The 25042-nt window shown below is 40.9% G+C and overlaps 3 protein-coding genes across 5 annotated transcripts; 1 reads left to right on the top strand and 2 right to left on the bottom strand.

The window, feature by feature from the left end:
- Positions 1-1455: 1455 nt before the first annotated feature.
- On the bottom strand, positions 1456-14302 carry nbr1a (NBR1 autophagy cargo receptor a). 2 transcript variants are annotated; one of them, XM_051416617.1, is made up of 23 exons: positions 14075-14301; positions 13639-13701; positions 13491-13509; positions 13314-13336; positions 12696-12878; positions 12319-12396; positions 11990-12213; positions 10797-10916; positions 10222-10521; positions 9716-9875; positions 9073-9321; positions 7381-7503; positions 7029-7104; positions 6718-6828; positions 6404-6583; positions 6095-6262; positions 5712-5866; positions 5330-5572; positions 5099-5292; positions 4573-4658; positions 4045-4132; positions 3661-3760; positions 1456-3175 (listed from the first exon to the last, which is right to left on the bottom strand). In XM_051416617.1, the coding sequence occupies exons 1-23, from the start codon at positions 14174-14176 to the stop codon at positions 2987-2989; spliced, it is 3234 nt and encodes a 1077-aa protein (XP_051272577.1). In that variant the 5' UTR covers positions 14177-14301; the 3' UTR covers positions 1456-2986. The 2 variants fall into 2 exon arrangements, with proteins under 2 accessions (XP_051272577.1, XP_051272576.1); XM_051416616.1 differs by lacking the exons at positions 1456-3175; positions 3661-3760; positions 4045-4132; positions 4573-4658 and having other exon boundaries at positions 5099-5572; positions 6718-6786; positions 14075-14302.
- Positions 14303-14344: 42 nt separating this feature from the next.
- On the top strand, positions 14345-18769 carry psme3 (proteasome activator subunit 3). 2 transcript variants are annotated; one of them, XM_051416622.1, is made up of 10 exons: positions 14345-14509; positions 15091-15123; positions 15221-15283; positions 15596-15700; positions 15824-15869; positions 16198-16316; positions 16738-16874; positions 17067-17121; positions 17831-17917; positions 18011-18769. In XM_051416622.1, the coding sequence occupies exons 1-10, from the start codon at positions 14468-14470 to the stop codon at positions 18089-18091; spliced, it is 768 nt and encodes a 255-aa protein (XP_051272582.1). In that variant the 5' UTR covers positions 14345-14467; the 3' UTR covers positions 18092-18769. The 2 variants fall into 2 exon arrangements, with proteins under 2 accessions (XP_051272582.1, XP_051272581.1); XM_051416621.1 differs by having other exon boundaries at positions 15581-15700.
- Positions 18770-20435: 1666 nt separating this feature from the next.
- On the bottom strand, positions 20436-23830 carry g6pc1a.1 (glucose-6-phosphatase catalytic subunit 1a, tandem duplicate 1). The gene is made up of 5 exons (XM_051416620.1): positions 23189-23830; positions 22995-23104; positions 21940-22045; positions 21721-21836; positions 20436-21583 (listed from the first exon to the last, which is right to left on the bottom strand). The coding sequence occupies exons 1-5, from the start codon at positions 23404-23406 to the stop codon at positions 21075-21077; spliced, it is 1059 nt and encodes a 352-aa protein (XP_051272580.1). The 5' UTR covers positions 23407-23830; the 3' UTR covers positions 20436-21074.
- Positions 23831-25042: the final 1212 nt, after the last annotated feature.

Raw genomic sequence — 25042 nt, 5'->3', positions numbered from 1 at the left:
ACTGAACCCACATGTAGGAGGGAAAGCTATCTGTATAACATGTTTTATTATTGAGCAGAGTTTCCTGCTCTCTAATATGAAGACACATCCTGTGAAAACCTTCATAAAAAAAAGTACCTGCACTTCACCATGAAATATAATGATTAAAATACTTTATAAAATAGTTTTTTAATTATTATCGTGTGACTTTATTCCCAATTTAAACCTAATATATTTTCATATAAATGTATAACATTTTAGTTAAAATACACATTTTAGTCTGGTCCCCTGGTTTTCACTCAGTTCTGTTACCCTGACAAATTCCCCTAAGTCATATGTTTAAATTGAAGTAGCATAATTTGAGTCTTTTGAGGTCATGGAAATCCCAAAAGAGACTCTTCTCACCCTATTTTCTGAGAACTAAATATATTCTGTTTTGGTAAATCACCTGAAGTGTTCTCATGCTATTAGCACTGATGACATGAGGCTGAAATACAAACAATTATGAAGTTTGAAAAGTGTTTTATTAGATACCGTGTTTATAAAAGATAAAGAATGAAGTTGTGGAAATGACCCAAGAAGCATTACAGGTTAGGCCATATTGGAATCTTACCATGGCCAGATTAACCTGTTATGGAGCCACCTGAGCGAAAAATAGCTGTAACCCCTTATAACTACCACCATTCACCTTGTGACCACTGCGCATTATGTACACCCTGTCATTTCCTCTTGATACTCTATGTTTGTTTCATTCAACAACAACCGTGACCTTTCCCCAACCTTACAGCAAAAGTTCCACATTTTGGTAAATCTGCTCATTAGCTAGCGTAGAAATATGAGAACACGGATACCACTCTCATATCTGTTGTTTAACAATGGATGGCTTTTATATAAATGAGATTTTAACCTGGTAATTTGTGAGCTTAAGAGGTGGTGGTAGGTGGATTTTGGTATCTTTGGACAGAGCAAGGTAATCATAAAGATGACCATCTTTTGTACAAGCAGTATGTTGTGTGGAGGCAGAAAGTGTGAACCCATTGTGACATTAACCCATTGGTGTGACGACGGAGGTGACTTACTGCGAGTTGAGTATGTAAGGAAGAGATAGTGACCATCGACTCATTATGAAACTGCTGACTCAGCTAATAAATCTATTGAGAAGTCGGGTCATTTCTCCATAAGACTGCATGACAACGCTTTTTATTGCAGCCAATGGGCAGCTCCATTATATTGCATTATACATCCTAACCCTGCTGGCCATCACACAGAATGCAGGTGTTGATATTGTGTACTAGTAAACCCAACCTCATTCTGTAAAAACTGCAGTTTAATCAGCACACTCCAACCTTCAGCACTTCTGACAGCATGCAGTTAACCTAGTACTGAATGTACTCTATATGAAGATATATATAGTGTGTGAAGTGCGGCGACCCACACCTAGAATCATTTCATTAACAGAGGGGTGACGAGACGAGAGATGTGCAAATAGTTTATTGGCGGATTGACAGAAGGATATTTAATGTATACACTCTGTGGCAGAAGAATAATTTGACAAGCATACGGTAGTAGATATATTCAGAATTATCCTCTAGAGCCTGACAGAACATAAGAAAATATGGTTCAAAAACTCCTGAACCACACACACACACACACACACACACACACACACACACACACACACACACACACACACACACACACACACACACACACACACACACACACACACACACACACACACACACACACACACACACACACGGAATAAATCAACCTAACAGAGGCGTACATTAACTTAATTCACACACTCACACCACAAATGTCAAATCACTACATGTATACTTCAGTAAACTAATGATCATCTTTCATAAAGGCAATGTAATGAAATAAAACATACTTGGTTCCACTATGAGATTAAGGAATGTGTTGTTAAGGGACATCACGCCTTTTATTAGTGCTAAATGACTGTTGCTCGGTTTGTCGTTGAATGAAGGACGTGACAAAATGCAGGCAGGGGTGTTTTTAAACGATGACGCGAAGCGGACATCTTCCACTATGACTGTGCTAAGACCACAAGAACATGACTCATCTCTAAAGCCTCTACCTGTCATGCAGGTGTCTCCTAAAAAGCAGTAGAAAACATCCGAGTCTGAACAGTGATCCGTTCGGACAGTTTTGTATACATTCCACATGTCAACGTCTAAAATAACAGTACTCTTGATACAGAAAAAGATTGCATTGTTTAGGCAGATTTCACTACGATAAATCGAGAAAAGTCTTAAATATCTGTCGTTCTCGCTACTGCGCTGCCGACCCTTAACACCCAGAATAACCATGTAGCTTCAGTAGCATCATCTTAAATGCGAGCTGGCTTTTTTTTTTTTTCAGAACGTTTCTATCATTTTATGACATTCAACAATATTAATTTTCACTGCTCTATTTGTGAGAAGAATCTAGCCAAGCCCTGTCAAAAGACAATTATTTTTCAGCGCCGAGGAAGCAGCTACAACAGCCACACGAACACTAAGATGAAGAGCTGACAATACACACTTTTTTTTTTTTGCTCCTTCTCACCAACACAGAAGGCTCTATGGCCCGGGTAAACAAGGCAATTTAACCACTATTCATAATATTTTACAAGTGTGTATATGGATTAATTGAATCAAAATGTTGAAGCTGAGTTAAAGGCAAAGGCAGGAGAAGCCATTCATTCCTTTCTCTCTAATCAACAGTGTTCATATTTATTATCATTACTCTTGGTCTAAATAAACCATCCACCCTTTGGAAAACCAATCAGTTGCATGAATCATAAATAGGTTTTCTTTGTTTTAAATAATTCAAAATAAATCTAGACACTGGAAAGGGTGAGAGACACACGGGTCGTAATCTAAATATTCTCTTTACATTAGGTTTAAAAGTCAAATAAATTCCTTCTCATTACTTTTTTTTTTTTGCTGCTGTTGTTTTTACAGCCTTACAGTAGCATTTCCCCACAGCTTTCCCTCCCTCAGTGCTGAGTGTTGACAGCTTTGTTCTGGCTGTCCTCGGCCATCTGCACCAGCTCGTTGACGGTGTGCAGCAGGCTGTAGCCGTGCTTCCTCAGCAGACGCTGGTTGAGCCGCTGGTCTCTGAAGCCCATTTCCAGCAGCATCGCCATCACTGAAGGGTCCTGTCTGGTGGCCGGGTCGATGCCTCGCTGGAAGGGGGAGGAGCGAAAACAGACTATTGATGAAGCTTGTTCAAAAAACAGGTATTGGTTTCATCAAATTCATCACAGAAACAATTAGCTGAAAGATGCTAAACAGGGGAACTGCAGTTTCTGGTGCACACATTCATTACACATAGAAATTTGATTGTTAATATAAGGATGTTTATTATAGCAGCTTTAAATGTGATCAAAATGTGTCCCGAAATAACACAAAATGGTTAAAAAATGTTTAATTCAAATTCAGTCAGGTTGGGATGCAATTATCACACATGTTCTTCACATTTTGAATACATTTACATGCACAGGAAGAACAATACATTTGGGCATGTTTGGCTAGTTATATAAGGAAGCACTGACTCATAACCTTACCCAACTCCTTTGAGCATGTCTCTGCAAACTACTTGTTTTTAGCCTTTAGGGGATCATCAGCTGACTTGCTGGTAATGTAATATTGCCACGGCTGTGTGATGTACCTGTATTGAACAGTTTGGTCCAGTGAAGAGCGCTTTATAAGCCGACGCTGCCACAGAAAGGGCCCCCTTGACAAGTCCCTCTGTGATGCCTCCTTGGCCCCTTGTATAAAGACAAGGATGTGGTTACGCTGGGTTACATAACAGTACTGCAGAGAACATTCTGTTCCAGTTAAAACTTGTTTTAACAAAAAACATACAGATTAAAGTTAAGAGGTGAATCAGATTACTTTATGTGTTGACACAGATTACACAGACTGATCCATGGTCAAATGTATTAGATCACAAAAACATGATGAAGACGGACAAACACAAGAAGAGAAACTAAAGTGCAGAATTTCCTTCACAAAATTGACTTATATCAAGTTTTACTCTGTTGTGTTGCACCTTGGCTGCAAAGCATTGCTGGGTCTGGGGTTATATGTCTCAAAGGCACTGGATGCTGAGCCGGCTGATCTTGACAGACCAGATGATACTGCATGGCCGCATAAAAAAGGAAATAACACAAAGTAAACATGCATAATATTAGAGGAAGAAGCTTTTTGCTGAAGCAACAAATCCTGGAAATCTGTGTGCTATCATACTTCCTGTCTTTCCACAAAGTAGCAAAATGTGTTTCCTCTCTCGCCTCAACAGTAAGACAGTCAATAACTCCACAAAGTAGCAAACGGCTGTTTTAGGCCAACAAAGTGACACTGAATGTTGTGATGCAACACTGAAGTTTAACAATCTAAGCTGAAATCAAAGTACATACAAGACCTAAAGAACACCAGCAAAGATCTTATATTGATACTGCTGGGACACTTTAGAGCGTGAATGGTAAATGTGTTACATGCTATGTGTGCCAGTATGTACTATGATACTGCAGTGTACTTTACGCACGTATATCCAGTGATTAAAATAGTGCAAACTCACCATTTAGGTGGACCCTTGGTTGGTGTGGCTCGTATGGTTCACAGGCTGGAGGACTGGGGTCCTCAGCCAGGTACAGTGCCTCAGACCTGAAACATAGAGTAAACAAAGAAGATGGATAGGGATCATTACTAGGTTTTATTTACATCCCAAATCTAGGATATTAACTTTTTTTCTAGGGCTGCAACAGTTGATCATTTTCTCACTTGATGTGTTTGCTCTAAAAAAAAACATGGTGACAAATGTTGATCACTGTTTCCCAGAGCCACAGGTGATATAGAGGACTAAAGAAAGCATAACATTTTCACACTGGCTATGTCTGGCAGAATTCCAGTTTCAATTGCTCTACTTTTATAACCTCCCAGTATTTCTTTATTCTAAAAGAACATAAAAGCCCAACCCTAAACAAACTTCTATCCAACCATACAAAATAATATATAGAACACTTCTGTAATATTGATAATATCTCTGTTTCTCATGTTTTGTTTTATGCATGCTAAGTACACAGGGACCATTTGACCCATCTAACCTGGGTGAGTAGAGGGTCGGCGGGGGCAGCAGGGGGTCAGGCAGCACCGGCGGAGGCACCACTTCAGGGGTGAGCGTCACAGCGTCCAGGGTTTGGGAGGCACACAGCATCTGGTTCACACTGCTGTGGACTTGAGGGACAGGCAGAGGCCAGGTGTTCATTGATGAATCCTCAGCATCGACCGCCTCCGTCCTCTCCGGCCTCTCTCTCAGTGGTGCCTCCCTGCCTGACTCGGAGCTGGAGTCCTCCTCCTCCTCCCTCCTCCTCCTCCTCCTCCTCATTCTCCTCCTCCTCATTCTCCTCCTCCTGCTGTACGTCTGGATCGGCTGAGGTCACGGCTGCAGCAGCAGTTTCGGGCTGCGACATGGCGGAGCTGTACATGGACTCGCCCAGAGGACGGCTGGTGTCAAAGCAGTCTGGGAGGACAATGATGTAATCGTCGCAGGAGGAGACTGAGGAGGTCTGGCTGCTCACCTGCGACAAAGGAGGAGATGATTTTGACAGTTATGGACATCTTTACATGAGAACGGCTACACTAAAACCTCATTATACAGCGTAATCATTCATGATCTGCTTTGTACTTTAAATGTGAGTATAAAAAGGTTAACCTCACCTCCTCCCAGTCCTCTCCTCTGGTTCCACCCTCTGCTTTCTCCTCCAGAGGATCCCTCATCTTCTGCAGGTCATTTAAGACCATGACCTCTTCGTCCTCGTTATCATGATGTGAACCGATACGTAGGTTTTCATTCGCTGGTTCCAGCAGAAGAACTTATAGGTGAGCAAAACAAAAACAAAATGAGCATCTAAACATTAGAAGCAAAGCTCAATTATTTTATTATTAATTTATTTTAATACATTATTATTAATTACTGCATAAGTTATGATATGTAACTCAAAATATTTTGAGACCAGTCTTAGTCTTTAAAAAAAAAAATTTAATTCAATGTATTCAAGAGAGAAAGACAACAGAAAAAAAAAGAAATGTCATTCTCTAACCTGGCCTTGTCTCCTCTTCCTGGTCAGTCTGGTTGAAACCTGTGATGGGAGGCAGAGCTGAACTCTCAAGTCTAATGGCACAGATCTCCTCATTTTCTTCCTGCACCGTCTCCGTCTTCTCAGCCTCTGCAGCTCTCTCAAAGCAAAAGCTTGGTCCCCGGGAAACAACTGGAAATGTTTTATGGAAGAAAAACAAACGAGGTCTGAGTATCTAATAATACAGCAACCTTTAAACACAAAACACTGTATTTCTGAACAAAGGTTTGTTAATGGTACAGTGTGATTAAGGGAGGTACAGTGGCTCCTCACCCTGCGGTTTGTGGCTGCTGTGCTGGGCTCTGCGCAGGGGTCTGTGATCGGGGGCTTCCTCCAAAGTGAGGGAGCGGATGACCGTCTCACACAGGAACTGGGCTCCGCTGATCTCCTCCTCCCTGTCCTCCTCCTGGGTCACAGGCTCCAGCAGCTCCCTCTGCTGCCTCGGTTTCACTCCTAGGCAAAACACAAAATGAAAAAAAAATGAAAATAGATGCAGCAGAACCAGAACCAGAACCAGACACACACACACACACACACACACACACACACACACACACACACAATGTGTAAAATGTAGAAGTGCTCACCAAAAAGTTTTCTGACCCCTGTGACCTCTGTGTCTTCTTTGATCTGTGAAGGGATGGCCTTCTCCAACACTGGTGCATCATGGGAAAGAGGGGATATGCAAGGTGTCAAATCTACAAATAAGGTAGAACAAACACAACACAATTTATACACAAAGATTAGCCCCGGTGGAGTTAAAATAAACTTCAGAAGGGAAGCCATAATTTTTCCAACATAAGTAAAAGCGAACTTTGGAAGGAAGTTGGATAAGAAACTGTACAATTGTCTCCCAGCTTGCGTTAAATCTAATTCTCCACAGTTTAAAGCTGCTTACCCACAGGGGTGTTGTTAGGAACCTTCTCCAACTCTTGCACAATATTGATATCCAGCAACTCAAATGACAGCAGATCCTAAAAAAACAGAAGACATGCAGGGAGTATGAATGCTGTTCTACTGATCACTGATCAACTCACAGTATGTCCTCTTACAACTCCTGCTGTGTAACCAAAATCAAAGAGCACTTTGTCTATCTAACATATTTCACTCCGTTTCTAACAGACATTTGGCTCGGTTTGGTCATCTAGCACATGTGCAACAACGAGATGAAGCAATACAAAAGGAGTGAATGATTTTAAAACAAAAATGTTTTAAGGAGCTGAATGCCGGAGCTCTCTGAGTGTGTGCACCTGTGCAGTCAGCAGGTCGACTGAGGGGAAGTAGTAGTCTTCATGGTTCAGGTCTACAGACAAGCCAGGACTGCTGTCCTTGGACCTTACCTCCTTCTCCTTCTCCACTGGCATCACCTCCTCCTTTTGAAGCACACACAAGAATGGCATCATTAGTATCACCACAGTGTGCATCCAAAGGTGATCCTTTATGTTCCAACGTTAAATTAACACACCAGTACAGTAAGTGTCTTTAGATTTAAGGTTTCCAGTATTATGCTGTATTATCACATCACAAACATCGCTGTTTATGTTACATCTTTATTCTGGAACCAGGACTCATACTGCCATATTCATGTTGAACTTTTAATCTTAAATGATTTAAAGATACTTTATCTTTAAAAGCCTTACATTCAAAATCCTACTTACGCAAAAGTATCATTAGCTAAATTTACTTAGAAAAGTAAAAGTACTGAGTGTGCAGTAAAATGTTCTGTGAGGCCAATAATTAGATTCATATGTGTAAGCATCAGTTTACTGGTGAGGTGTTTGAGGGTTTCTGAGATTTTAAGATATTTGGTTTGCCTTTTTTTGTATTGGACAGCGAAGACCGGGGGAAGAGAGGGGTATGACATGCAACACAGGTTTGCCGGCTGGAATCAAACCGGCGACACTGCGGAGGCCATGTGGTCTGCGCCGTAACCATTCGGTCACCAAGACACTCCGACGAAGAGATGGTCCAATACCATTTCTTCCCTTCCGATTAACTTTGCATATCGGCAAATACCGAGTACAGCTCCGATAAATGAGTTTAAAAAATAGATATGCATGTATACATATAATAGATTGTTTGCCATCATTGTTGCATGGCCTGGCTCAGGTTAAAGCCTTTGTCAGAGTATGATGTCATCACTTTGCTATTCTGGGTAAAGGGGGACAGCGCTGGGAAGTATCAGGGTCTTGTTTTGGGGCTGATAAATTATGTGGTATTGGATCGCCATGTCTTTCTTGCCGTTATAATTTATCATTTCAGACGCGGCAGGCTGAACAACTTTACTCTGAGGTGGAGATTTCAACAACTTTAGATATAGTCAGGCAGTTTTGCCCAGTGGTTTCCAAACCTAGGTGTCAGGGCCCCTTTAAAGGGTCAGCGGATAAGTCTGACGGGTCATGTGACAATAAATGGGAGAGGAAGGAAAATAAAAAAAAAACTACTTTCTGCTACACAAATCTGTTTTCATTTTTTGGGACTTTTCTCTAATCTTTGCTTTTTTGTGAAATGGTGGATGATTCTTCCTCTCGGAACAATTTGAGAGCTTCGCTAACAACTTGTGACAATGGGACCCGATCAGACACTTATTTTTGTTGGTAAAAAGACAAATAGTTTGAACCACTTATTCAATCTTAACAATGTGTTGAACTGTATAAGCTTATTCAATGATTTCTATTCAAAATCTGTAAAATAACTAGTAACTATATCTGTCAAATAAATGTAGTAGAGTAAAAACTACAATACCGGTATTTCCCATTGAAATGTAAAAGTAACATAAAATAGATATACTCAAGCAAAGTACCTTAAACTTTTAGAGTACTTGAGTAAATCTACTTAGTTACTCAGGTATCACTATAATAGTAATAATGCCATAATCTAGATGTGAGCAGTTGATGTTATTCACTGCAGCTGTACAGGGTGTCATTGGATAGCAGACTTGCCGGTCGTTTGCTCTGATTCCCGAGTGCGTTGCGGCTGTCACCGGGGTCGACCACGATGCTGCACCAGACACGCGGGCCAAACTGACACCCGCAGTGCGCCAGCCGCCAGTGGGAGGTGTACGTCCCCTCCATCACAGGAGCGACAAAGGCCACACTGACCACTGACACTTGCCCGGGCTGCAGCAAGGGGACCGGCACCTCCCTCTTCTCCTCTGACGCCAGGCCGAGGTTTCCCCACATGAACACTAGCTGGGTGCACGTACACACATACACAAAACACAAAATAGGAATACACATGCGAAAAAGCACAAAGACAAGAGCATGCAACCAAAGTCACACAGCAGAAAAAGAATATTCAAGTGAGGGATAAACACACACGCACGCACGCACACACGCACACACACACACACGCACTCAAACAATGACAAAGACTTAAACTTAAACCACAACACAGATTCAACTTAATTCAAATAATAAACATCTCAAACAGAAAGGGCATTAGTTGTATTAGGCTGGGTAAGAAATTAGCTAGTGTTAGTGGATAAGAAGTAGACAATGAGCTGAGTGGGGACTCAAAGTGGAAGTGAAGCAGGGGAGCAAAGAGAGAGTGGAGCCTGTCCTCTCGAAGGGTGGGGGGGGGTACCTTAGTCTCTGAGGTCCAGCTGATAGTGCCCGAGTTCCTCATCTTCCAGTATTTGATGAACTTGGTACCAGGCTTCAGACGGGTGCCATCCGGCAGATTTTCATCCAGAAACAAGGCAGCCATAGTTGGCACCAAGGACGTGTGCGAGACCCCGGGACCCCTAGTTTCAAGTGTACAGAGCATTGTTGAAAATGGCCCTGGTTTCTTATAATACCCATCTCTTTTGTTCTCTACGAATCAAAAAAGCAGGACCCCAGATTTTTTTTTTTTTTTTGCAGCTCAAAAGCAATTTTTCTTAGAAAATCTATGAAGCAGCAGCAGCAGTTTTCACATTGAGGTAGTTCCAACATTTTCCACAACCCCAGAGCAGCCAGCGATACACTCATACAGACTAGATTACAAAGATGGCATATTTTGATTTCTTTTCTTGGAAAAAGACTTTATTGCATCCATGCTGGGTTAGAGGTACCCAGCACTGTCGGACGCCCTTCCGAGGTGGCGCTTACTCTGGACTGGAGGCCTGGGGATCAGGGACCGGGGCAGAGATGGGACCTTGGGCTGGGGCTGGACCTGAGGCTGTTTCTGAGGCAGCAGGGGGGGGCAGGGCTGGGACCTGGGTGGACGCGGAGGTCATGTTTGTCAGGTTGGCTCTGCCTGAGGTAGAGGGCCCACTCCACTGCAGCCCCCTCTTCTCCAGTCTCAGTTTCTTCTTGATTTCCTTCACTTCAGCTCTTAGCTGCCTCCTTTCAGCTTTGAGGCGCTGTCGCTCGGCCTTGCGCACTGTCCTGTCTCCTCGCCTTGGGAACCTGGTTTGAAATGTCATCAGGAACACCTATTTGTTGACTATCAAAAGTTTATTTTCCAAGAACAAAACACATACACACACAATTCATTGTTTACATCAATTCTAGCTGCTAAAACATTTTTGCATTTGCTGCTTTGCATCTATTCATATTCATGTTTTCCTCCATTAATGTACTGCAGAAGAAGTGATAGCATATCAGGGATAGCACTGTTGTAAGTTAAAATGTCCTAGTGTTTCCAGACGTGGGAAGATTTATCCTCAGTCTTGGGGGTTTACCTCAACTCTCCCGACATTCCATGCTCAGGGATGGAGAGAGGTGTCTTGGTTCTCACAAGGTTGTGGCTGGGGTCATGGCTATGTCTGCACATCTCACACAGGATGCAGGACGGGCACACACTAACAGGGGAAACGCCAACATCAGTATGGATTCTCATAAAGATGATTAAAGAACACAGAACATGAAGGAAAAAGACAGTCATAGACAAAGAAAAAAAACCCATAAAAGCACTAAAGGAGCTAAAACCCTCTTACATAAGTCACTTAGGTACCAATTTTTCCTTAACCTATATTTCTTATAGAAGAATAATCTTTGGTCCTAATCAGCTAACTGTTCATTGGTCGACTGGCAACCAATATAAAATCTTCAGCCAGAAATCTAGGCATCACTTTTGACTTTCAACTGAATTTCAAACCACATGTCAACAATCTCATTTAATCCTGCTACTTCCACTAACAAACATTACCAAAATAAATTTTTTTTGTGTTTTCCTGACTTTGAAAGGCTTATTCATGCCTTTGTTTTCTCATGCCTGGACTATTGGAATTGCACTGTTTACATGCCTAAGTAAATCCTCAGTGGCTTGGCATCAGCCAGTGCAGAATGCTGCTGATCGAATTTTAACAAACAACAATCATAGGTCACATGTCGCTCCAATTCTCCCCTCCATTCACTGGTTGCTAGTTCAGTTAAGGATTGATCAAAAGATTCTTTTAATAACTTTTAAAAGGCCCAACATCTAGCCCCCAGCTATATTAAAGAGCTCTTGACTCCCTAGGCTCCAAGTAATAACCTTAGATCCTCTAGGCTACCCTTACTGGTAGTCCCTAGGTCAAGGCTGGTGACTAAGGGTGACTGGGCTTTTGCCATTAGGACCTCTAGGCCCTGGAATTCGCTGCCTAAGGAGATGAGGCTTGACAGTACATTACCTGCTATTAAATCTTTGCTTAAAACATATATTTACAAGAAAGCCGTTGTGATGCCTGCCTTGAAAATGTTTGTGTTGTTCTATTTTATTTTATTCTCATAGTATTGTTACTTATATAATATTTTTTTTCATTCTAATGTATTTTGTCAAGTACTTTGTGACCTTGTTTATATAAGTGCTACACAAATAAAGTTATTATCATTATCATCATTATCATCATCATCATCATCATTATTATAATATTAGAATGTGTCCTATGCATACCTGCACTTGTAGGCCCCTTCAGAGGTGAGTTTGTTGCAGCTGCTGCAGTTTGGGGTATAGCCTAGGGACCCATTCGAGGTGGAGGGGCCCGGCCTGGGCCCTATAGGGCCGCCAGTAGCCCCGCTGGCCTCAAGGGGCCCGTCAGATGTCTTGTGGGTACAACACTGGCCAGAAAAGTCACTGCACATCCTTTCCACTACCTCTTTCACCACCTCGTCTTTAAACTATGAAAACAGAAAGAGTTTGATTTATGTTAGTAGAAGTTAATACAACCTTTCATTCAGAGACAATCAGAGAAATTACACAGATTGTTTTTTTTTTTTATTTACCTTCTCCATGTATGATCTGAACCACATGGGAGGTGGCTCATCTTCTGGTTTGTTCCCCTTGGTGTCCTTTACTGTGACCTGTATCCAAATACATCAGACTTACATCAAACCTATGCTTAGCCCAATTAAGTCACTTTTAAATACAAATATTTGAGTTTGATTTAAATAATTAGACACAAACTGACTGCTAGATAAATGCACAGGCAGTGAAAGACTGTTATCTGACCTTATGGCAACAACTACATCAAATTATATCTAAGATATATATAAGAATGTGTTTAAGATGTGGTACGAGAACACTGTAAACACTGCATACGTGAGAGTGTATAAGAAGAGAAAGAAAGTGAAGAAAGAGGAGAGTCCATTTGGGTCCTTACAGCTTCTCTCTCCGGGGTGACCTGTGTGCCTTTGTCCACTGTTTTGACCCTGGATGGATAAGGAGGTGCAGGCCGGAGGTCCCCTTTCAGCTCCTTCACCTCGGTCTTCAGCGGGCCTCCACAGGCCTGTCCTTTCATCTTGTATACGTTCATGTGCAACTGGTTCCCCTGCTTCTCGGCACTCTGTTCGGGAAAAACATAAGCATGGAAAACATACCACAGGAGACCGACTCACAAATATGCAAAAAGTCAAAAACACGTGTGACATTATCAGAAAACAATGAAACATTGTAATATCATATGACTTGCTGGTTGTTCTCCTTGGTGTATCTGTACAGATATTTTGAATGCAGCTCCAGTTAACTGGAACAAGTACATATTTGTAATGTGCTTATGTATATTATGTCTATATAATGCATTTTTTGTCATGTAAGTAGAGAGTAATTATCAGAAATGTATGAAGTGAAGGTTGACTGAATATTTCCAGTACAATGTTTGATAAAAATGTCCCATATTCTGCACTTTTCCTTCTGTAATATCACAATGACTTGATGTTATGTGTTGTTAAATTGAATCCTGTATTCACTATTTTACAGAAATCCAGCAGTGCCGCAGTACCTTGATGGCTTCTTCATATTCATCTGGAATAAAACAAATCATCAATAAGTTGTTTGGACAATTGAGTAACCAATTAACATTTCTATATTCTGCAGTTATTCTTTAATATTTACGTCACATGTTTGTTATTTACTTCAAAATCATCATAAAAAATTAAGATAAAAGTATTTTTCTCACCTTGACTGTTTATGCAAATCTGGAAAAACAAAGTGAATAAGCTCAGAATGAGTCAATGAACTTTGGCCCCAACCAAAACATCATCATAATGCTGTCCTGAACATAACACCACCACCAGCAGCGCACACATTCACACACACTCCCTTACCTCTTCATTGTCCTCATCAAAGTATTTCACCTGAAAGTGGTTGATCCCGAAAGACGCTTTGATCTGAAACACAATTCAAAAAAAAAAAAATAAAAGAATCGAGATCAAAACCACAGCGAAGCTCACCTTAATAAACCAGAACTTTTCTTCCCACCACACGTGTTATGAAAAAACATCAATAATGGAAACACCTCTACACAGCTAAGCTACTGACACAAACGCATTACAGCAAACAGAGCACATTTCACCTTCCCCTCCGCGTTTCCTCTCACGCACTCGCTGGCGTACAAATAACCACTTATGTACACATCCACCCGCAACAGCACCGACTGTCCTTCAGGTGCTCTATTGTTTACGGGTCTAGGCCACGTCTGGGCCTACTTTTCACCAAACTGCGCCAGCGTTTTTAGCCAACAACGCTCTGCTAGCAGCTTACCCAGGCTTCAACGGAGTCCCACTCCAATTTGTCCAAATCCTGAGCCAGAAACCTCTTCACATTCCCCCGAAAATTCACTTTAATAGTAACAGGCAGCCCCATGTCCGCCGTTTATGACTGTACAATGGCTATCATGTGCGGTGACACCGGCCCTGTTTGATCCCTGTTGCCCTCGACTTGTCTTTTCTTGTTTACATCGTCAGCTGCGTCTAGAAAAATACGGTGACGTTTCGCGCACGCGCAGTCAAAACCCACATAGCGCCGCGTGTCGCGTGTCCAAGGCGTCATCTTTAAGCTCACAAAAGTGTGGCTGACAAGTAATAAGCCACACGTTGACAAGTGAATTTAATGCTGCCGGGGACAATCGTTCTGCGTCTCTTTTGATCACATAAGATGTCTTCACTCCTCAAGGTGGACAATGAAATTAAAACAAAGGTGAGCTCTGTCTTTTTTTGGGGGGGGGGACTCCGTTTAACAGACGTGTTGTTGTTGCCATTTGCGTGCTAGCGTGTTAGCCACGTTGTGTAGCATGATGTGAGAGCTCTGATGAGGCCGGGCTAGTAGCAGCTAGCGGCGGCTAACCGGCTGGTTTCCCGCCTGTTGCAGTACACCTGTCGAGACCGTGTTCAGGTGTAGTGTCACGGTGACGTTGAGCTTCACGAGGAGTAGAGGGGAAAGGTGTGTGTGTGTGTGTGTGTGTGTGTGTGTGTGTGAGCTGCTACTGCTGGAGGACCACATGCACTAGAAAAAAAAAAAAAAAAGGCCTTAGCTTCCAAGTTAGCCAACTGTACCATTGTAATACCTGCGTCATGTTATCTACTGGTACAGCTTTTAGCTCTTCTACTGATGCAGCAGTCACATTTACAGAGGACGTGGAGATAACTAAATAAATAAACCCACTTTTAAAAGGTTAATGAAACTTTACCCCGCTGCCGCGTTTAGCAAGGAAAATGAGATGTTTTGCATGTGGTTAGCAGCAGTCTGATGTGTGCACTCTTTTCTTATGTGTTTTGCAGGTTGATGCTTTCAGGGAACGTATCACTTCAGAAGTAAGTATCAGTTTTTTTAAAAAAAAAAAACATGTATTGTTATCACTGTTTTCACGATTAGCTATCAAAATACTCAACTTAAAAACATTTCTTTCAGGCAGAGGATCTAGTTGCGAATTTTTTCCCAAAGAAGTTACTGGAGCTTGATCACTTCCTTAAGGTCAGTCGCGTGTTCGTTCAACTAACAACTCTACTACGTTGTGAGATTGTTTATTGGTTAGATGACCATAAATGTTTTTGGTCTAATCCATCAAATCAAATGGCTGACAATCAATGTATTCATCGCACGGATGCAAACATCATCATGTAAAATCCAGTACTACCATGAAGTAGTTGGTTTGCAACGTTCCCCACAAGTCACACAGACCCAGTGAACTATCAAATTTGCAAAGTCTCATATCACCTTATCTCGCACAGAACATAATTCATAAATAAAAAATAGCTCATCTAGTGTCAGCTTGTTGTTTTTCAGGATCCCATCATAAACATCACTGAACTGAAGGAGATCCACTCTGAGATAAACCTGACGGTGCCAGACCCCATCCTGCTCTCAAACCTGCATGACGGACTAGAAGCGGTGAGACTTCTTTTTTTAGATTTGAATTAAATTGTCAGCGCAAGTGCCGCTGCTGCTGCTGATAATCATAATAATTCTAATAATAATAATAATAATGATAATCCTGTTTCATCTGTTTCACAGCAAAATGCCAAAAAGCGAAAGCTGGAGGATGGAGGGGAGGACGCGGGTGAGTTTAAGACTCAGGACAAGTAGTTTAAGTAGATTTAAAGTTATAGACTCGTAGTATTTTCTCTGGATTGACAGGTCTAATTTTAAATAAGTCCCACAATCAAGAGTATTTATGTGAATTGGAATCACTGTGCTTTCAATTACAGCATCCTTAAGTCTGGCTATGACTGACAGAGGATGCCATACAATATTTCCTATGGCTATCTATATATATATATATATATATATATATATATATATATATATATATATATATATATCACACACACACATCAGTCAATCATTCTTTTACCCTCCTTTTTTTTCCTTTTTTCCGTGTCACCCAGTGACTGGCACCAAGGTCTTTGTCATGCCCGGTGGAATGATGAAGAGCAACGGAAACCTTGTCGATCTCATTGAAAAGGTCAAACCAGAGATCAGGACACTCATAGAGAAATGTAACACAGTAAGTAATGTCTTTTAACCAAGGGCCCCACACACACACACACACACACACACACACACACACACACACACACACACACACACACACACACACCAGTGGTTTATCTGACTTCAGGGTTGACAGCAGTAATCCGACATTACTGCCTACATGAACTGTAGCATTGCAGCTGGAAATGTGTAAAATATGTGTTGGGCTAAAGATTATTTATTGATGAAACGATTTATGGGGAGAACAAGTGTGACTAGTTTTCTAGCTTTAAGATATGATGCTCAAACACAGGAATTCATCGAGGTCTCGTGTTTCTCGAGCTTCCTTTCCCAGGCCAGTGACAGTGATATGACTTCAGTACATCTTGACTTCACTGATAGCGTCCCAGATGTTGCATTGTCTTTTTTCTTAGCCGTTTTCTTTTCTTCTGCAGGTCAAAATGTGGGTTCAGCTGCTTATCCCCAGGATAGAGGATGGCAACAACTTTGGGGTGTCCATCCAGGAGGAGACAGTAGCTGAGCTCAGAACAGTTGAAGGGGAGGCAGCCTCTTACCTCGACCAGATATCAAGGTTAGTCCAAGCCATATTGTACGTAATACGCTATGAGGCATGAAACTGGTGCCTCGTCAGATCGCTTTGCTTTTTTCCCAATATTTGTTTACTTGTTTGTGTATTTTATTTATAATTTACAAGATTGGTTCTGCGTTGCTTTGCAAGTTTACCTGTCAGAGCCGACATTTTGTCTGTCTTCTTTACTTCTAGATACTACATCACAAGGGCAAAGCTGGTTTCTAAAATAGCTAAATATCCACACGTGGTAAGTGAATATTATCTAAAGAATTAAAGCAGAAGGTGCTGAGAGAACAAAATGCAAAATACAGTGGATATCAAACAGTCTACACAACATTTTAAGTTTTCTTTGAGTAGTGATGGATGGAAAAGACCTCCACACCTCAGACATACTCGTCCCTCCTTTATGCTCACAGACGTGGTGAATATCTCCCTTGTGCTGGGCGACACTGCATATAGCATTTAGCCCAGTTAACGGCAGAATTCAAGAGCTATCTTATATCTGTCTGTCCTATTGGGAGAATTGAAGATGCCAATGTTTCATTTGAGAGGCTTTATCATCTGATACTGATGACGTGCTGATTCTGTGCTTCCCTGTGTGGTTTCATGAACTTTAAAAGTCCAGTGTGTAACATTTAGGAGAATCCATTGGCAGAAATGGAACATACTATTCATAGGTATGTTTTCATTAGTGTATAATCACCAGAAAATAAGAATCCTTGTGTTTTTGTTACCTAAGAATGAGCCGGTTTTATCTACAGACACCGCCGAATGGGCAAACCAAAAATTGGTTTTAGAAACTACACGGGTAAATGCCACTAAATCCTACACACTGGACCTTTTTTTTAATTTGGTCTTTTCAGACCACAAAGCAGAAATGTAAATAAAAAGTTGTGTGGACCTTTTTTGATTTTCACTGTGAGAGTATATCAAATACATTTAACTCTTTTTATTAGGAGGACTATCGGCGCACAGTAACCGAGATTGATGAGAAGGAATACATCAGTCTGAAGATCATAGTTTCAGAGCTCCGAAATCAATATGTACGTATTGATGCACTCTCCATTTAAAGTTTATTTTATAGCGGCATACACCTGACAGCTTAATGAAAGTATTGTTTTTTTTTTTCTGTGAAGGTAACGTTACACGACATGATCCTGAAGAACATTGAGAAGATCAAGAGGCCACGAAGCAGTAATGCTGATGCACTGTACTGATTTTCATCCAGCCATCTCAGCCTCAGCCTCCACCTCCCATCTCCACCCCCCTGTCTCCCTGCCATGCCTGTCCAGCTACAGTAGCCTGGCCCTGGTCCACAGGACTACGACATTCACCTACTTCAGTACAATCAAGTCAGCCCAGTACAGAAACATAGCTTCCATAGGACACAACGCACATGTTTTTGTTTTAAATGTAAGATATTTTTTTTGTTTTAAACCCTTTGAAGACATAAATATTCTCTCAGAAAATGGGGAGATAGATCATAGACAACAAAAAGCGCTATGTATTTTTTAATTTTAATTAAACATTTCGTCCTCAGATCTTTGTGAAATTGCTTCATTTATAGCTCTTAAGACAAATTCAGAGCAAAGTGGTTTGTTTCCCACCCACTGCTTCACTGAATGTTTACTCTTCTTTTTTTATTATTTTATTTAAGTCTTACGTTTGACTCCTGCTACATCTGGAGGATGGTCGTTTATAGGATACGCAACACAAAATCAGTTTGTTTGTTTCTCCGAATGTTATACATACACAGTTCAGTCGTAACAAATATGAAAGCTAAGCAGGTTTTAGGTCCACAGGCTTATTGGTTTTCAGTGAAAATTCATAAGTCACCAAAGCATCTCTTATGTTGAGGCATTGATTCTATTGAATAAAACATTTTTGATAAGAGATTTTGAATTTCCTTTTGACATTTTTGTGTTTGCCCAAATTGCTTATTGGATATCAGATAAAGGGTTTGTATGCACCTATGGAGATGCTCATTCACACATCTGTATGCATGCCTGTATGCTAAGGCACAGTAAAATAACCATTGAGGGAAGGAAGCTTTGGGTGGTTATGTTTCCTTTTGGTCTGCAGATGTCACTGTGGCATTTACCACTACTGCTTATCAGCACAAAGGAAGAAATCACTACACTGAACAAAAAAAATAGAAGATATTCAGATATATTTGATAGTTGAAAATTAAGTTAGTTGTTAATTTAGCACAAAATGCACATTTATCTTACTGCATAGAGAAGAAAACAAATTCAAATGTTTGAATTGTTTAACAAATCCCCAGAAAGTCAGATTACAATTTATTCTACTGACTGTTAATGGCATTATTATGGTCTTGACACATTCTGCATGATAAGTACTCTTACTTTTGAGTATATTTAAATGCTTAACTTTTATTTGATTTTGAATGAAGAAATACTTGTAACTAAGAGTATTTCTATACTGTGGTACTGCACCTTCTGCACAGTGCTCTTTGTAGTAAAGATGCATCATAAATAAGTCTGTCAAGGAAACTGAACATGCTTATAGTCCATTACCAATACAGCTTTATTTCTTTATTTTGTTATTGCTGAAAGTAGGGCTGTAAATACTCTATTTGTTCTAGTTGGATGTTAGTCATCTGCAAAACAATTCACCATGTACACGGTAACTTTTGGCCCATTTTGTCCAATTTGCCTCTTCAGTCAGTCCGTCATCATTTCTGTGCAGACTAAAATGAAAATAAATACTGACTTACAGACTATATCTGACATGCTTTCTAACTCTCTGGACAGAACTGAGAAAAACAACTAAATATTAAGTGATGTAATCATTGTTGGTCCGTGCTCCTGTAGTGTCTGTCCCTGCTGACTTTCCCCTCCCTTTCCTCTCCTCCGTCTGTCTCCCACAATGCAGCCTGCCCATACAGAGCAGCATCATATAGATATGGCTTCATGAGATAAACACAGGAAAAGAGTTAAGAGGGCCGTCAGAGATAAGATGGTTAAAGGGGAGACGGTCATCAGAAGCGGGCTCACATTTCCCTCTCACTTTCAGTCTGTCTACTGTGTTGTGTACAATTGGGATTAACTATGTTTTCATGTGTAAAATAAGATGATCTCAAAGAACATATAAAGACACATTTTTAAGTTAAAACAAAATGTTTTCAGTGACTTCAGGTGACACTCAGCTGCAAATTACAAAATTATTTTATAATCTAATTAGCAGAATTGCAGAGGTGTGTCTCTCTCTGCAATCCTGCTGATCTCAGTACCACACATCCGAAGTTCCTTTGATATATCGCCTGTACTACTTTTAGAGCCTTAAAGGACACACGTGTTGTCTGTAACGCATTCTGCCCCTTGACCCTCCATGTCTCTTTTGAAAGCTCATGGCTGTGGTGAAAGGCAGTGTCACTATGTGGGACTGCCGAGTGACAGGAGCATGCTCTGGTTAATATTTAATGGTTGTTCCTGCCAGAGAATTAATCAGTATCAGTCTGAGACATTCTGAGAAACCTGATAGGGAAACACAGCGCTTAAATAACCACTAAAATAAACACGATTCTTTATAGAAAGCAAATGGTTATAAAAACTGTTTTTATTGAAATTGCTCGCAATATTCTTCATCCATTTATGCATTAATAAGCTGAAGCTGTGTGTATATTTGTATACATGACAACAATGAGAGACCTTGAAGGCCAAATACAGACAAAAATAAACAACTATAATTTGATTCCCGGACCACTTTTATATCAGTGCATTAAGTATGGAGCCTGAGCCAGGAGGCGGTTAGCCTAGCTTAGCACAAAGACTGGAAACAGGTGGGAAAAGCTAGCCTGGCTTTGTCTAAAAGTAACTACATCTGTTTAGAACACCTCTAAAGCTCACTAATAAATATATCTTATTTGTTTAGGTGTACAAAGGATCTGTGGTTTTACTGTGACGTTGCCAGGCATTCAGCTGAGACTGCAGGGAAGTCAATGCCCATGGCCAAGAAATAGCGCTGTGTTTTACAAGTGCTGGTTGGTTAAACTAACATTTAAACTAAGCTAACAGGCTATTTACCAAAATGTCAGACTACAGTACATATTCCTTTAAGGAACTGATATTCAGGCAAGCGCAATAACTTCAGGAACAATGTTGTGACATTAAATGTCCTTGTGTCTTAAACATGGAAATTAAACTAGTAATTGAGTTGAAACTACAGGTTGGACCTGAATCACAAGTTCTTGTCTTCTTTCTTCTCCTTGCAAATCCAGCAGAAAGCCCACGGAACCAGAGTGGTTGGGATTAAAAGTGCAACCACACTTTTACCAAATGACAGGAAGTAGAAAGTCACAAGATTTTCAGAAGAAAATGTCCATCCGTCCAGCAGCTGAAGCAGAAATAAGGAGACGACAATACATCCAAGTTTGAAACTGGTGCTTGTTTTCGTCTTCTTGGTCTCTGTGTAAAGGGGCGAGTGCAGACCCAGACCCAGGCCCAACAGGGTACCCATGTTACGCAGGAGGCTGGCGAAGGGCGTGCTGTCCAGGTGGACCCACTCGGGCTTCACGCACCATTTCTGGGCTTTCTCCAGGGTCCACAGCAGGTCCACGCCCAGAGCTTTGAGCAGGAGGTAGAAGCCAACAGCGAAGGAGGTCAAGAAGAGGGTTGTGTAGAAGTATTTCTTCATGCTGGCATTGTAGATCCCTTTCTCCTTTGAGACCACCTCAGCTACAAGTACACCTGAGACAGACCACATCCACAGACTAACTCAAAATGTTCTCCGAATAGCCAGATATACTGCAAATCTTAAATCTTGTAGAAACCAAACTTCTATCACTACAAAATGAATCAACCTTAAATTATTTGGGAAGACCAACCTGTAATGACTCCAGCAATGACCTGATGTGGGAAGTGGGCAGCCATGTAGACCCTGGACATGCAGACCACCAGCTCTACCAGACCCATTAGCATCCACAGGCCTAGCTGCAAGAATCTAACAGAGGGTGAATACTGAATATGAGTGCATAAGGTTCAGAGTGTGTCATGTAAGGGCCAGTTTTCAAAGGCATTAATTGGTTGTTTTACCACAGATTCACCTGTACAGTAAAGGGGGGCATCGCTTCTCTGTTGCAATAGAGAGCAGCGCTGTTACCATCACATACCAGACACCAGCTGCACCCATAGCATGACCTGAAGGGCTTCCTGCAAGGAACAGACTCTAGGTTTATCAAATACAGCTTCATCTTCAGAGATGCAATTTCAAAGCAATAGGTCAAGGTCAAATCATTTGCAGTACAGATTTATTGTGGTTATAATATCCCATTTTAGAGTGAGTAAAGTTTAAAGAAATCCACTGAAATCACATTTACAGCAGTCAACTTGTATTTACTTTACCTTTCTGCAATAAGCATTGCTTTCACCTGCAAGTACTCTATATGTCATTTAAACAAACCTGTATGCTGTGGTGGATGAAATATTAAGATCCTTTTCTAAATTAAAAGTACCAGTACCACACTGTAAAAGTATGTGCAGTTAATGTCCCCTGGGACTGTTTTAGTGTAATATATTATATATATTATATCATTGGTTTACTATTGGTAATGCATTAATGTAAAAGCAGGATTTTATTTTTCAGATGGTTGGTGCAGCTTCTCTTTAACTATTAACTACTTTGCTCTCAAATTTGGTGTCTGTGGTCCAATCTATTGTGGGGGTCCTTGACATATTTAATCTATAACAATGCATCATATTTTATGTTATGTTTATGAGTTCTTCACATATTTTGTATATCAAATCTTTTTTCCATCTGAAATGTAGAGGATTAAAATGTATACTTTAGTGCAGCACTTGAGTAAATGTACTTTGACAACCATTGACAAAAAGGAGACATTGTATAATACAGACTCAAATTTCTTTACACAGATTAAAAGATAAAAAACACTACAAAAGGCTAAAGGTACTGGAGTTTATAACCTAGTTATCACATTATTGAGATGATATTCATTCAAGAAAGCCATGTTCACTTGCCAGACGCTACAGATATTATCTGGCATTGATGCACTTAAGTATTAACCAGGCTGATAGGTCACTGTGCCAAGTAAGTCATTCTACTATACAATCATCATGTGATCAGGTCTGTCATCTACTGTACCTGGTCCAGTCTCACAAGTGATGGGAAACTGCTGCAGAGACGGGACCGGTCCAGCTCCATAAAACCGGGTCTCATGAACCCACCAGTAGGGTCTTTCCCCAAACAGAACCCTGCCATCGAAAGACCAAGAAACACAAAATACAACCTCTCTCTCTCTCTCTATTTATGTGTTTGGATTGATTCGAGGAGGTTACCATTTCAGGACCAAGTTGAGCCAATCTCCGAGGACAGCCACCCAGATGAGCCTGAGCCCGGTGTCCCTCCGCAGGTGGAACCAGATTGGGAAGAAGCAGAAGAACGTGGTGTGCAGATCGGCCACAGTGGACGCCAGGCCAAACAAGCCCTCATACCTGCTGTATTTGGTCTGCAGATGAACCGCCAGTTCAACCCCCCAACTGTGGAGAAGATCCATGATAACACAACCTCTGCCTGCCCGAGGACGGTGCTCTGATTCTGGGATGATTTGTCTTTTTTGTCACCTCCACTGTGTGAGCCCCAGTGGACTTTACTCAAGGCTAGCAAATTTGTTTGCCTTTGGCAGACAGGTTCCTTAACCTTTACACCCCTGAGGCCCCCTCTGCTTAAGTCCATCATTACAGAATTCAGCTGCTGCCCCTCTTACAGATCACAGATTTCTAGGAAAACCTTTTTTTTCTTCCTCTGATCAACAAAAATGAAGTCTGTTTTGAGTTCCAGCCAGTTAGCTTGTGAAATCCATTGATCTTGGCTCACAATTGATCCTCTGTGTGCCATTGATATTGTAGAGTGCATCATTTAAGTCCCCCCTCCACTCAAAAATCTTTTTTTCTTCTTGTTCCTAGAGCTGGATGCAGAATGATGTATGTGCAGAGTTTGACACTAGAAGGATGTTTTCACATTCATCTGCTGAAAGTGGAAGGTTCTCTGCACTCATTGAAAATCTGATTTTAAAGGGGTGGGGCCTATGAATGAGATTTGTGACATCACAAATAGTTTGGAAGTCAACCCTGGTCCAATATGCAACTTCCACAAGTGTGATCCACCAGTGCACAGACACTGAGAATGGACTTTACAGTGAAGGAGGAGAGATCTTGTGTCCAGCAGGAAAACTTTAGAAATGAACAAAATTTGCATATTCAGAGATTCTTGAACTTTTAATGTGGACATTATACTTATTTGCAGACTATTTGTACATGTGTCTCAATACATAAAGATAAACTGAGCTCATCTTGAGCTTCACTGCCAGCCCTGTTTGTCATGACAGAGCAGTAACTTGTACACGACCTACAACCTTTTTCTGTTTTATCACCGACTATCTCCTCAGCTTCAACTCAGTCCAAACCCAATAATTTAATCATTGATCTCCTTATGTAACTCACACTACCTCCACCTGCGAGATGTTTTTTCACCAAATCATCAAAAACACAATTACATAACTGACAAATTATTACTCAGTGGCTGCATGAATGGGTACATACATAGATTGTGATCATTCATGTTCTTTTTTCTAACAATTTTTTTTCCATCGGTGAAAAACTGCCTTTAAAGCAGAATTTTTTCACCTGTTTTCAAGCTTGAAAATAACTCAAATAAGGAAAAACTTGAGAAAAAAAAAACACTTGCCTTTCTGAGCTTTCATAAAAGGGAAAAAAATAATGTGAAAGAAATATCACCATAGTCAGTTTTAGCCTCAACCTAAGCACTATAAAAGTACTCCAAGTATGTTATTTGTTTTAAGAAATGAATAGCTGATATTAAAATAATTTGGAGTTTAATGAAAGCAAATGTAACTCTGCCAACTGCTGCTTTGCTTGTGATCATTTATGTCACAATTGTGAAATTTAGCCATTGGTCCATTGACTTCCTCTCTGTGCTACGTAGTTCAGAGACAAAGATAAAGATGAGTGAGGCTTTCTTTTCCCGCTATCTTTTCAACTTGTTTGTGTGACAAACCTCTAAAACTCTACGGACTCCCAGTGTTTTATTACACATGTGCAAGGTCCAAAGATCAGCGCGAGCATGCGTTTGGGTAGTGGGTCCCTCTGGTATAAAACCAACCAGCTGTGTTA

The sequence above is a fragment of the Dicentrarchus labrax genome, unplaced genomic scaffold (genome assembly GCF_905237075.1).
Source record: "Dicentrarchus labrax unplaced genomic scaffold, dlabrax2021, whole genome shotgun sequence".
In the NCBI taxonomy this organism is placed as follows: Eukaryota; Metazoa; Chordata; class Actinopteri; family Moronidae; genus Dicentrarchus; species Dicentrarchus labrax.
This window is presented reverse-complemented; position numbering and strand designations above follow the sequence as displayed.

Bases quoted from the DNA above. Each gene is read 5' to 3' on its own strand.
- g6pc1a.1 (XM_051416620.1), bottom strand. From the start codon at position 23,406: ATGGATCTTCTCCACAGTTGGGGGGTTGAACTGGCGGTTCATCTGCAG. The intron at 22,046-22,994 runs GTACAGTAGATG...TGTTCCTTGCAG, and splicing joins CACTTGTGAGACTGGACCAG to GAAGCCCTTCAGGTCATGCT. The intron at 21,837-21,939 runs GTGAATCTGTGG...ACCCTCTGTTAG, and splicing joins TGCCCCCCTTTACTGTACAG to ATTCTTGCAGCTAGGCCTGT.
- nbr1a (XM_051416617.1), bottom strand. From the start codon at position 14,176: ATGGGGCTGCCTGTTACTATTAAAGTGAATTTTCGGGGGAATGTGAAG. The intron at 4,659-5,098 runs GTTAGATGGGTC...TCTATGTTTCAG, and splicing joins CCGACCCTCTACTCACCCAG to GTCTGAGGCACTGTACCTGG. The intron at 3,761-4,044 runs GTGCAACACAAC...TCTTTATACAAG, and splicing joins AGCAATGCTTTGCAGCCAAG to GGGCCAAGGAGGCATCACAG.
- psme3 (XM_051416621.1), top strand. From the start codon at position 14,468: ATGTCTTCACTCCTCAAGGTGGACAATGAAATTAAAACAAAG. The intron at 15,124-15,220 runs GTAAGTATCAGT...CATTTCTTTCAG, and splicing joins GGGAACGTATCACTTCAGAA to GCAGAGGATCTAGTTGCGAA. The intron at 15,284-15,580 runs GTCAGTCGCGTG...ATCTAGTGTCAG, and splicing joins AGCTTGATCACTTCCTTAAG to CTTGTTGTTTTTCAGGATCC.